Genomic DNA, 13870 nt, shown 5'->3' with positions numbered 1-13870 from the left:
ATGATCAGAAAAACAACAGATACGAAATTAAGTAAATTCGACCTTAGGTTGATTTCGGATTAATAGGAAAACTTTATATCTTACAAAGAAAAGACACATATAATCTTTCGTATAAAAGCAGTATCAGTCTAAGGTTAATTTTGTTTTCTGTTTTGAATTTAAAATTGACGTGCTTTCATCCAAATAACAAATAGTTTCGAGGGACAATAATTAAACAGTAAAAGTGCTAAATTATTATCTATGAATTTTAATTAGTAGAATTATTGTTAGTTTATTAGCTATATGAAATTAGAATGCCTCATGAAAAATAATTCGCTTAGATAATCTTATTCCGTTAACATTTTACTTTGGCCAATGTATTCCATACCCAACTTTCATTTTTAAAGAACCATTTGCTGTGATTTACAACCTCTATTACGTTTTTGTTTGGCTAAGAAATTCAAGCGGCTGCGAAAACAACATATACTCTTTACAGCTAAAGAAAATATTTGTAGAGTGCAACTCGATAAAGAGTTCCTCGATTCAGACAACAAAACAATTCGAAATGACCATCTTCAGTATTCTCCCAATTCTTGCATGATGGTGAAAAATAAGCCACGGCGTTCTTTCATAGGGGTAAGTATTTTTATTATTATTATTATTATTTTACTTTAGAAACTTATTCATTCATAATCATGATAGTTTGTTCAGATTAAGTTTGAACCTATAATATTGACCCTCCAGCATGTACAGGGAAAATGATATATTGTCCGGCAGCTAATGTCTCTTAAAAATACTACTCTCAAGACGGCAAACCTAAGGAAAAATGCGAAAGTATTCCGTTGATGAGACACCTATCGGCTATCGTGTTCAGATAATGAAATCTTATAAAATTTTAATTCAGCCAAATAGAATATTGTAAATCTCTCGTTAGTTTTCGTATTTTTAAGTAAAGCTTATTTTGTCTTAGAATAAAACTACTAATCACATTCCTACGGTTCCAGCTCTGAAAAGTATTCACAAAAGATGAGATTTTTTTTTAGCGAATTTTATGTGCTACATGCACAATATTTATTCAATTTATTTCGCTGACATTTTATGACCTATCATTTGCTCGAGACAATGCTTCGAAGAATTTTATCTAATGTTAAATAGCCTTTCTATTATACAACTAATTTATTCATTCTAAACAAGTTGGACATATTAATGCAAATTTGGACGAGTCAATAAATCAATCTGGAAATGAAATAATTATTTACATATTTCCTTAAGCACATGTATTGCATTTTCGCTTCAGAATAAAAAAGTACTTTTTTATGTATTCCTTAAAATAAAAGAGGTAGATTTCATTAATTTTATGGGGGGAGGGGCTTTGTTTAAGTTCCTATTTCATCTCGATTTTGTTGTTGGTTTTCTTTTCTGCAATCTGTTGAAATTCGTTTTTATTTGAAAGCATTTTTAGAAGTGCGTACAGATAGACTAGAATACAAGTATAATATAATTAAAGTTATACAGACTATGTTAGTGTGCTCTTCAAACTTGTTACTCTTATATCTTTAAATATTTGCTCATAATGTTATTTAATTTGAAGTTTACTTGTACAAGCTATTTGCTTACCATGCATCCGAGATTAGCCTGGAAAATTTGGGATTTAAGTTTACGTCCGGGCATTGTCCAGTATTCAAAAATGCCGGTAGCTTTAAATACTTGCCGGTCTGGATAATCAGTTTCACCCTAAACACATTAGATTCAGTAAAAAGGAATTTTTCAACTATGAAAAATATTTGGTCCTGAGAAAACGTCGAGTAAGGATGTCAACAATAGCGTACTTTTAAACTTGAAAGTTAACTAAGTATCCATTTAATGGCTTTTATGAACATATAAAATGTAAGAAAAGGCTTTTAAGGAAAATATTATATAATGAAAAATAAGAATGAAATAGAAACAAGAATTTTAATTATCTACATCATATTCAGACCAGAGGTATTGCAATCATTATGCGGTCTACTTTTTAGTACCTTGAATATTTTGTCATCCTTACTGTATAATTTTCTTTCATTGTTACATACAATTGTTATTTGTCATATCAACTAATGTACATACTGTGGGCTTTCTAATCCCTGACGTTATGTTCTTATAAAGCATCCTAGACATGAACATTCACAGAAAAATTTTAAAGAGGGAGAAGATACTGGGAACAAACAGCTGAATAAATAATTTTCACTTAATATTTTAATAGATTATAGAATTATATTTACTTATATATGGGCTGTATATATACTTTACAAGCATCAACATAAAAGCAATTGATTCAAAGCGAGTCATGTACCCTATCCTCTATCAGGGAAGCTCATAATTCTGAATTTTTGTTTCCAAAATATGGTAAGCGGAACGATCTAGTATTTTAAAGCAGTTAAATTTTAAGTTTCGATTGATTATATGATTATATTCTAGACTATCCGCTACGTGGCCAGCCTTTGTCTGGCTTTTAAATGTACCTGAAAAATGCCTAAAGGGAACACCAAACATTAAATTTAAAAACTGTACGGAATTTTACTCTTCAGAACAACTTTATCAAAAAACAAACAAACGGAATAAATAAATAAACATAAATTTCAATAAAAATGTAATGTATATAAAAAATTACAGTGAAATAGCAATATCCCTTAATACAAATATTAATTATCCTAATAAATAAATTAATCAAATTTTTGTTGCCTTCTGTCGACAAACGTTCAGTATCCAAGAGAAACATTAAATTTAAAAACTGCACAGAATTATCACCCTCATTTTTCCGAGTGGCAACAGTGCTGATGTCAGCAACAATAGCAACAGTGATATATCAGCAACAATGGCTGCGTGCTATTGTTGCTGGTATAATGAGAGAGAATTTTCGATTTGATGCGATTTCATTAAAAAATTAATTAATTAATTAATTAAAAAAACTCATTCGTTTTTGAAAAAATCGCTTCGAGGTGCACTGGCTCTTGTCTAGACGCACCCCTGTGTACCAAATTTCCTAGCCCTGGGGGCTTACGCGCAGCACGAACCAAAGGGACACACACACACAGACAGACAGACTCTTCCTTTTATATATATATAGATAACTTTTCCCGTATATCAATATAGTCTTGTTAGTTTTGTGTTTACTACAAAGTCAGATAAATTAACACGCTAAATATAACAAAAAATTTGCCGAAAAACAACTAAAGTTGCAGCGTGGCATAAAATATATGAAACAATAGCTCACATTGTTATCTCTTGCAGTACAATTATTTTCTTATTTTATTTTCTTAGATGCAAATATTTGAACAGAAAATTATTTCGGAGACTAAATGCGCCTTTCCAAAATTTATATATTCCCAGCTCTTCGCATATATTCCTTAATTTTTTTCAATAACATTCAGTCCCCTTACATTTTGTCTCTTATTAAAACATGGGACTAGCAAGTGAAAACAGCATATTTCAAGCAGAGCTATTAGCAATACATCAGGTATTGGAATAACCAAGAAGAACCAACCTAAACAAAGGTGCGTATTAAAAACTCCGGCTGTCAACCCTGTTACATGTCTTTAATTATACACAGCACGACTCTCCAACAGTGAAAAGAATTCGAAAAATTTTCCTGTAGCAAACAACAGGATATTACTATCTCATGGATCAAATGATGAAAACGAAGAAGCAGATATACTTGTAGAAGAAGACGACAAGACAGAGTGAATGGTAAATAGCGACATATTTTGCATATCATTGCTAAAACTTCATCTAAAAAAAAAAAAAAAAAAAAAAAAAAAAAAAAAAAAAACTATTTAACAGAAGATATTAGCAGCAAGGCAGCAGAAATGGGATGCAATACAAAAGAGCACAATGACTTTCAGTATTTACCAAAATGTGATCTGAAGAAAGGAAGGAACAAGTAGCTTATTATATCATCTTATATATATGTATGTATATCATTTTTAACAATTTTTAGCGTTTTAATTTATGCATGTTTTCTAATCTTTCATAATCAAGCTACGTCTTTTTTGCTTTGTATTCCATTCTGTTTGATCGTGATGCTGACACGAGTTTTATTAAAAAAAGAAATAATTTATGTTCTCTAGCAAGAAATCCATGTATATATTACATCCTTGTTTAAACAAATTTTCAGTTCAAGTAGCCAAGTTCTTTTCGCTTTTGTTGTTTTCAAGCAATATTATATTCAGAAGAAGTTATTGAAAAGGTTTGAGGTCTATTTATCTTTCCGATACTACATAGTTATAACAACTCTGAACCGGTTTTTGTGAAGGCCATGACGTCATTAAACTTATAGACCGCATATTTGCATATTTGAAGTACCGCCATGCAGCACCGACACTATACATTTACAAACATCCATGTCTTCTCCGAGATTCGAACCCTTGCCCTTCTGTACCGTAGTAGGTTTCCCTACCGTTTGGGCTACATCAGTCGCATTGGTCGTAATAAGTGTATATACTTAGAATGTTTTATCGTAATGAGTGAAGAAGGCATCTTTTTATAGCATGTGATTGAATTTTGTGTTATACTTCGCAAAGCCATGGCAAAGCATTCGCAACTTTATAGTATGCATATGGTGGTGGAGCGCTAAAACATTGCAGTGGAGTTTTGAAAGAATTCCATCATTTGGTCAAACACCAACATTTATTTTACACCTTATGTCAGATACAAAATTAAACGCAAAACTAATTAAAAGAAATCTTAGCGCAGTTACTACGTTGTCTATCTTCATGCACGAGGAAATTCTATATCTACCTTTTTTCGCTTGATATTTTACAGCGTAAGGTATCAGTTTACCTCGTACCTCGTATCAGTTTAGCTTATTTAGAATTGAAGACACTACAATATGCTTCAGGATTTCACTGTCAGAGGAACTTGAAGGGAATAATATCGAAGTGATCGACAAGAATCATTCTGAGAGATTGTCTATCCACTGCGGTTATGAATATCAATGACCGGAAAGTGAATAACGACTATTATATAAATACCTTGAAAATCATTCGTATGGAATCAATTGTAGCATGGGAGTACTGTTTTGAGTCCATCTACTTAAGACAGAAAGCGCTGCATATAGCCTAGCCTTAATGACATGTGACTTTTGGGAGGGTGTTCTCAACATTAAAAAGTTAAGTACGCGAAAAGAGGTTCCCTTCAAATGAGGAAATGAAAAAAGCCACGCTCACATGCAGATGTCACATAACAATCTATTTCATGTTTTTTCAATTGTTCATAAACGCGGAAATAAATTTTATTCAATGGGAAGTGCTCAAATTTGAAAAACAGAAAAGTACATGGCTCTTAAAATCATCTGATTCGAAATAGATGGATTCACTTTTCGGCAACATTTACACGAAACTGTCAGGAAATTCAATATCTCAATAGCTACTATGCGTCCTCTCCTCGGCAGACATAGCAATCTGACTATCAACAATAAGCTTATTTTATACAAGTCCATCCTTAGACCTACTTTACTATGCACCCTGGTTCATCCCAAATTCATATATTCACAGAGATCTTCAAATTGATACTATACAAAATTATATAAAAAAACTTGCATAATTTTTTTTCCTTTCTGTACTATTACATCCAAACAGCTGTATCAGCTCTTTGCGATACTCACCTTTTCCTAGAGCAAAACACAAATATCCTTCAGATATTCTAACCTAACATTTTTTTAATTATTTGAAGTACCTACTACCTTACTGATCCAACTTTTTTTTGACATTGCTGGCCTATTTTCATTTATTTCATCTTTCTTCGCTGACTGATGGCGGCTAAGTGAAATATCCCATTCTACCATCTTGATTCTTCATATTTTCTTTTTGTTGTTCCAGACGTGCTTTTATCTGATGCAGAGTAAAAGCGCGCTGTCACTCTCTTTCCATTCGACACAAGTCAAGTCAGTCAACCTTCAAAGTTCAAACATATAAGAGACTGATTTGCTCCAAAATAATAAAATCGCATCATTAAAAATAAAGTAAGAGTAGGCCTAAATTTGCGTCAATTAAGAATATGGTCATTTTTAAAATCAGAAGTAAAAACAAAAGCATATTTTAAAAATTATTACATTAAAATGACTTTTTTCTTGTACTACTTCATTCACGGCGCTGAGTTATTGTGAACTGAGATTTCATCTTGAACGCTTTGTATTCTCTCTCTCGCTTCGTTATTGCCAAGTTACTAACCACTACTGTCCTCTCTCTCTTCCAATATATTTTTAAAATCTCAAAGGTTGGGATATAGTTCTTGAAGAAAAGGCGCGTTTACTGCGTCAGTTTATATATGTTGGCTTAAAAAATATTTGTCAACGAGAATAAAAGAAGCTACTGAATTGGCCACTCCGACTGCAAATACATCTTTACGCGTCTAGAAGCCATTAATATCTCAATATATATATATATATATGTGTGTGTGTGTGTGTGTGTGTGTGTGTATATGTAAGAAAAATAAAGAATATATAAAAGATTAAATTAGCATCGTAAATTAATTTACCTTCTCTATTCTAAAAATAGCAACATTTATTTGCATTGCGTCATTTCGAGAAAAATCTATGTCATATGACTCTTACGTATTTCTGGTAATGTAAATTTAAATTGAACTAAAACTCAAGCAGCCAATAATAATTTTACAGCAATATTAACTATCCAATCAAAATGCTTTGAGAACCAAAACTAACTCAGTTTGACTTGAGATTTCATCCTGTACATAACGCACGTTCTTTCTACGCTTTGCCTTAGCTGGACTGCAGTCTGTCTGCTTCTTCTTTTTTACTGCAAATCTGTTAAAAATGTAAGCCCTTTGGAACAGGCACTATGCCGACATATAGCTGAAAATAAAACTGAAGATTTAATCTGCCTTCGCCTCCAATTTCCTGGTCATTGCTTCTAAGTTTGAATATATTACATATATATATATGTAATGAAACTGTGGTTGGATGACACGACATGAATGATTTGATCGTGAATGCGGTACAAATTTGCATTAAAATTTTCGGTGAAACAGGACTTTTCCCATGATTCTTTGTGAGCATAGCTTAGCAAACTCATGTAGATTTTTTCATAATTAGAACTGGCCGAAGAATGTAATGACAGAACAATTTTGGAGGCATTGAAATACGAACGCTGAGACATAGATGTGTAGAAATACTAATTGCGTAGATACTTGATGCTTAGAGCATCCATCCATTTTGAAGAAGAAGCAGTCGAGCCGGATTAAATTCCTTTTTATTTATTTAAATTCACTTGTGGCCACAATCCACTTGGCACTCCACTCGTGCCTATTAAAGGACATTTACAATTTGGATATTATTGGCATAGAAGCGAAAGTAGCAGCACACACATGATTGCAGAAAGGCGTCAGGCCTTGGAAAGCACAAGCAAAAGTAACGCATCAGTTCATAGAAAGAAGGGAGGGAGTCAAAAGTTTCAGTTTTTTAGTTTTGGTTTACCATTCGGTGATTGGTCAAGAGGCATCTGCATTAAGGGTTACGTAAGATCGCATCATTAATTTTAATGACGCAGTTTAGACTTAAGCGCTATTTTTAGTACAGATAGATGAAGTTCCCAAATGAAATAAAAAATAAACGAGGTTATAGTGAATTAAATTTAGAAGTTTGCTTTCATGTTTTTATCTTACACACACACACACACACACACACACACACACATATATATATATATAATTTATTTACTAAAGAAATATTGATTATATTATCTCCTAATATAAATTTACTGGAATGTATCAAAATAAAGGAACCTAGAAGTAGGACGTTGAATTCCAAAAATTATTTTTTAAAGGAACTTGAATGTAAATCATGAAAAAAAAACTTTATAAGGGGACTTGAATTTAAATCATGAATAACAAAAATTCAAACTTTGAAATAGAAATTTAATAAACCAAGTAATTATCAATCAAAATCGTAAAAACAACCTTGTATTTAGCGTAGGTATAATGAAACACTCAATCGATTTCGAGGGCAGCTAAAGGTCCCTCCTCATCAGGAGAAAGAAATACATAGAAAGAAGAAAATAAAGGAGAAGGAGTCACAGAAACACGTGGTCCTTATCAGCACTGCACGTGGTTATAACTAGATTTTTAATCAGAGTTGCACTGTCCGCCTACTTTTACTGAGCCAGGCTATCTGATCGAGCATGAAAAATTAGCGGATTATTTGAAGTTCAGATTTTGAGCGTAAGGTGCATTTGCCTCTCGCTTCCTATTTTAACTTCGCTAATTTTTCATGCTCGATCAGATAGCCTGGCTCAGTAAAAGTAGGCGGACAGTGCAACTCTGATTAAAAATCTAGTTATAACCACGTGCAGTGCTGATAAGGACCACGTGTTTCTGTGACTCCTTCTCCTTTATTTTCTTCTTTCTATGTATTTCTTTCTCCTGATGAGGAGGGACCTTTAGCTGCCCTCGAAATCGATTGAGTGTTTCATTATACCTACGCTAAATACAAGGTTGTTTTTACGATTTTGATTGTCACATTAGCGTGTTTCTCTTCTATTCTAGTAAAGTAATTATCGTCATTGATCGGAAATTAGTTGACTTTTCAAGGGGAACAAACTAACTCCCGTTCAATGAACAATAATTAATAAATGCGAAGGTGTTTCGTCTTTTACTCAAGTAAGAATGATGTTGCCAAACTGGCAAATTAAGTTAGGCCAAAATCGTAGTTCCGTTAAGTGATTGAATTTTATATATATACATATATACGTACTCGTATATATATATGTGTGTGTGTGTGTGTGTGTGTGTGTGTGTGTAATTGATATTTAAAACATAGATACTCTTATTTACTTATTTTTACAAATTGCATGCATTCTAAGGTAGTTACAATTTATTGATGTAATCAGTAATCATTGTTTCAGAGGCTTCAAGTTAGCTTAAAAACATTTTTACAGTTTCAGGATTTCACAGCATCTACTCATTCCGTCATGGAGAGTGGCAAAGTAAAAGATTCCGAAGATAAGGACATGTGTGACATCACAGGTCATCTCGGTCCATGGCAGATGCGATCTTTTACTATATTTCTTTTCATAGCATTTTCATGCAGTTGGCACAATCTAATCCTTACCTTCCAGTCTCCTAATGTTTCTTATTGGTGCAAATCAACTTATAATGCAAGTACCGTCTGGAAGCATGATAAGCATTCTGAATGTTATGATGGAGAAAATAAATGTGAATCTTGGGTCTATGATGAATCAATTTACAAAAGCACTATTGTTAGTGAGGTAAATTGTTCTTCCATTTTTTAATTATGTCTAGTGTGTAACTAGCTGCTTTTCCATTCTCTGTGGAAGGTAGTCTAAATCCTTTTTGAATATATATGGTTGATTTAGAGCACAAATGAGGTAACTACACGTTGAAGAGTTTTGGAAAAATAGAAGCTTCATTTATAATGAAATAAAAATGTTTCTACTGACTTCACATAAATGTGATAAAATAGTTGAGACATACTAAATTCTATAGAAAAAATACCGTATTTAATTTCTATAAGGACGCAATTATAATAAGAAAATAGCAAATAAAATGTATTGACAAATAAACTGACGATAAATATCACAATATCATTTATTTAAAAGAAATCTACATTTCAATAAGAATAATAATATTAAGATTACCAATATTTTATAAAATATCTTCCTTTCTACTTCTTCATTCTCTCGCTCGTTTTGATGTTACTCCCCTCCCTGGACCTAAAATCATTTAATGCTGCTGAAACTAACTATCTGTGTCGTCTGATACAGATTAAAAGTCATTGCTTTGTTACCGTTCAGTTTGTCTTCCTACGTGCAATGATCTTCAGAATCATAATAAGCATTAAGTATCCCCGTTGTCTTACAGCTCTTAAGAAGTATTGCTTAATCATTCAAAGTCCATGCATCCAAATTTACGAATAAATGAATTAATAAGAATTAATAAAGAATAAATGAATTAATAAGACGAAAACAGTCTCCAAATGTACGAATCTATTTTAAAATTAAGAAAAGGTAACTTTCCAACCTCCTTGATTATGCGGAAAATTACATGAATACTTCCAGAATCTGGTGCTAAAACAGGTAACAAAAAAATACGTAAAGGGGGACACGCAAGTCAATATGGTAAATATTTTGCGCAAAAAGTACAGAACTTATATTAGTATTAAGAAACGAATTTCCTTAATTTGTACACTAAGCATTATGATCATAATTGCAGTTTAATCCTCTGCCGCACAGTGTGTCCGGTCTGGACGCACCTAAAACTTTCCTTCTGAACGCACAGAAAAATTGAATAAAAAAGGATTTATAGGTTACTATAGGTTACTCTGAACCTTCTTTATTTATAGTACATGGCAGCTCAACACAAACCAGTCCATATATTTTAGCCATGTTTAGTTTTTTAAGAACCTCATTTTTCAAAGAAATCTTCCAGATTTTTTTAGGCTATAAAAGGAATTATTTGAAAAGAAATTTCTATGTTATTTTTTTGGCTGTATGCTAATCTTCTTATTCTATATTAATTTTAAATTTTTACCTTGATATCTTGTCTAAAATCAAACGGCGAATCCTAGGTGTACTCAGACCAGGCTCACCGATAATCTAGGACAACTGAGAGTCTGTATTGTTTGTTTCTCCGCATCTCATAGCTCAGTTCATTGACAACAATGCTCGTTTCAGCACTCTTTTCGAAGCTCTATTCAATCAGTGTGCCCTCTTTGGGCACACCCACAGAATTAAACGATAAGTTCACAAAATATTACTTGTGTGCTCCTCTAGGCCTAATTAGACTGCCTACCTTTTTTTTTTTAAATCAAAACTCCAACTTTAAAAGGTAGCATGCCGGAAAGGGTTAATGTACTAGTATTTTTACCTTGAGGTAAATCGACTAAAAAAAAACATAGATACACAAAAATAAAAAATTAGACAAATTCGACATTATATTGACGCAAGGTTCATCGATAACTTTATTAACTTCGAGGGACCCTTCGAAAAAAGATTTTATGTTCATCTCCCTCGAAATCAACAGTTCTTTCTGAAAAGATATCACTTGATGTTTACTTAATTTTATTTAGAGTTTAGTATATTCACCATTTTCATCACCTGACATCTGGTATTATGATCCTTATGAGAAAGAAGTAGAGTTAAATTGCGAAGTTTCTAAATTCCGTAATGAGAACATTTTTGTTTTTGTTTTTTTGTTGTTAACAAATGCCACTTTGCTGCTTCGTTTATGCTTAATAAAATCTGAAATTTGGGTTCTATCTTTCTTTAAATTTCATCAGAGTGGCGCTATGCTTTCAGATTACGTTCTTCTAACTTTTAGCCATTCAAAGTAATATAAATTATAATTTACGGGAAGGAATTCGAAAAGTAAGTTAACTTGATTTCAACACGTCAAACAAATTTTGCTGAGAAGTGTAATGTGATACAATACGACACAGTTACATCACATATGTTTTTGTATATTTTCTAACGTAATTCGCTAATGTTTATAATCACTTGTCTGAGTGTTGAGTTGAATATTTGATTCTCTGACAATATAAATATCTTAATACAAGGACACTTTAAAAAATTCAGGAAGCAGGATAACAAATAATCAACAAAAATGCTGTTAACAATTTACGAGCAGCTTTATCTGGGGAACAAGTTAATTTTTATTTTCCTTAGAAAGGTGTTTCTTTTATGCTGATGTTTTATGACAGTAATTTTTTTCATCGTTCGGCAATTAACAAATTCATTTTTATAGGCCCCAGTAGCTGATTATAAATAAATAATAATTAAACAAGAATATTGCTTATTAAGAACTACGGGAAAAAGTCAGGAATTATCTTACTGCTAAGAAGAAACATAATTTCAATGTAATGCAAATGTAATATTAATGTAAACAACACAAGTAATGAATCTGTAAAGGTGGTGCACATAGGCAATCAGTAAACAATGTGCATAGCATGTGCCCTCTATAAGCGTTTATTTTTAGACCTGAAGGTAATGTAATGTAAATGTATCATAAGGTTATAATGTTGCGAGGCCCCAACTTGTCAGCAACAGTAGTGGTGACTGCTATGAACTGTAACTTACACAAACTCGTAAGAAGGGTTTAAATCCCTTTTTATTCCACTTTAGAAATCACAGCTGCGTTCACTTGACGCTCACAAACTACGCCGACCCGGCGGTTTAACAAAATAGAAAAAAAATGCGACTAAAAATAAATGACAGGATGAATAAATAACGAGATCACTACCTACGAGGCTCTATAATCGTCACTAACTTAACCGCGTTCTAAGATACAGCTGAGATTCAGCAAACTTACTGATTAAGAAGTTGAAGAATTCAACGAACTGCCGAAATAGGCACACAGGCCGAAACGCGCGGTTCTTAAAAATTCTACCCAGCAACCTTCACGCTCGCGATTCAAGAAGCACACTTACAATCTCGTTTCCCTTCTATTTAAACTCAATTTACTTCTGCTAAAATTTGAATACTCTGCGCGTTCTACTACAATTTACATACTCTGGCATTGGCAATTCTAGGGGAAAGTAAAGGCTTGACAGGAAAGATAGCTTAAAATAAATGTTAGTTAAAATAAATATAAACCCTACAAGGTAAATGCAATATAAATGTAAAAAGCACCATTTAATGAACCTAATAAGTAAATGCATACGAAAGCAGTGTATATGATATAAATATCTTAAATTTGGATATAATGTATGTAAAATGTAACCAAATGTACTTAAATTTTCAATGTAATCTGTGTTCACAAATTCTGTAAAATGTGCATCCAAATGTATCATTACGCCCTTGTTTAGCCCTGTATTGCAACTAATTATTCTGGCCAAACTCTAGATAAAGGTGGACGGGGCGCTACACCAATTAACCAATTGGCAGAGGGATGGTGCCCACGCCCTCCGTCGCATATCGCATGCTAAGAAGGAAGGCCTTCCAAACAGTTTCCCCCCTCCAAAAATATACAGAGAGGGTGATTTTTTAAACTGACACTATTCAGTGTGCTCTGCTATTTAGTAAAACAGCTATCTGTAATTAGATGTATCAGGTGGAATGCCATCAAATTTAGTAGGGGGACTAATTTCGACATGGCAAAACGTCTTCATGAAAAAAGAAAAACACAATGGTTCCGAAAATTGAAGGTAGAGGAAATGTAGCACCGTTCTAGTCTACACAACTGAACATTTGCATGAAACGTAGGTACAAATTTGAAAATGCAAATTTCCGGTCCCGTAAACGACAGTAGCATTAGTAATTCAGTCTATAGAGATAAGGGGAATAACACCAAAGGATATTCCGAATGTTAGTTGGGTTCAACATGCGTCTCACTTTACCTCAGCTGTTAAGTTATTTTATCTTCATCAATCGAAAGGAACCGCCGATTTTCGTGAGTTTAGAAGTCGTAACAGTAACAACCTACGTAATTGCTGTCTATCAGTCAGTGCACCTGATTCAGAAGTTTGAAGAAACCTGCTGTTCGGTTTGGTATTGGTGCAGAAACCGGTGTCAGAGCAGACAGTTATTAATGTCGCGATTGCAGTTGTTGACGGCATCCATGGGGCCATTGTTGGTAGTAGCAGTGTCTGGAGTATTCCGCAACAATTAAATTTGAATCTTTCAGTTGTATGGTAAATCCTGCGGAAAGTCCTTCACTTCTAGCCATACAAGATAAGCTGCATGCAGGAATTAAAACACAATGATTATGATAACCGGATGTATTCGCTCTGACATTTCTTGCCTGGATGGAGAAAAATGAAGTCCAATTTGACCTAAATGCTTAAACACTCATAATTCTCGAATTTGAGCATCCAAATAATTCCATGCAGTTAAGAAAATCCCATTGCATTCGCCAATAATCGCTGTTTGGTATGGACTTCACTGTAAAT

The 13870-nt window shown here is 33.1% G+C and overlaps 1 protein-coding gene across 1 annotated transcript in view; it reads left to right on the top strand.

Annotated features, from left to right (window-relative positions):
• Positions 1–485: 485 nt before the first annotated feature.
• The window catches only part of LOC118193786 (organic cation transporter protein-like), a 46676-nt gene continuing 33291 nt past the window's right edge, over positions 486–13870 (top strand). The window contains exons 1-2 of the mRNA XM_085813753.1: positions 486–615; positions 8904–9233. Of these exons, the coding sequence (XP_085669879.1) occupies positions 577–615; positions 8904–9233 (369 nt within the window). The 5' untranslated portion in view covers positions 486–576. The remainder of the gene's footprint in view (positions 616–8903; positions 9234–13870) is intronic.

This window comes from Stegodyphus dumicola, chromosome 1 (genome assembly GCF_044657685.1).
Source record: "Stegodyphus dumicola isolate Sdum_Otavi_A_Nest chromosome 1, ASM4465768v1".
Lineage (NCBI taxonomy): Eukaryota > Metazoa > Arthropoda > Arachnida > Araneae > Eresidae > Stegodyphus > Stegodyphus dumicola.
Note: the sequence above shows the minus strand (reverse complement) of the source record. Positions and strands in the feature narration are given on the sequence as shown.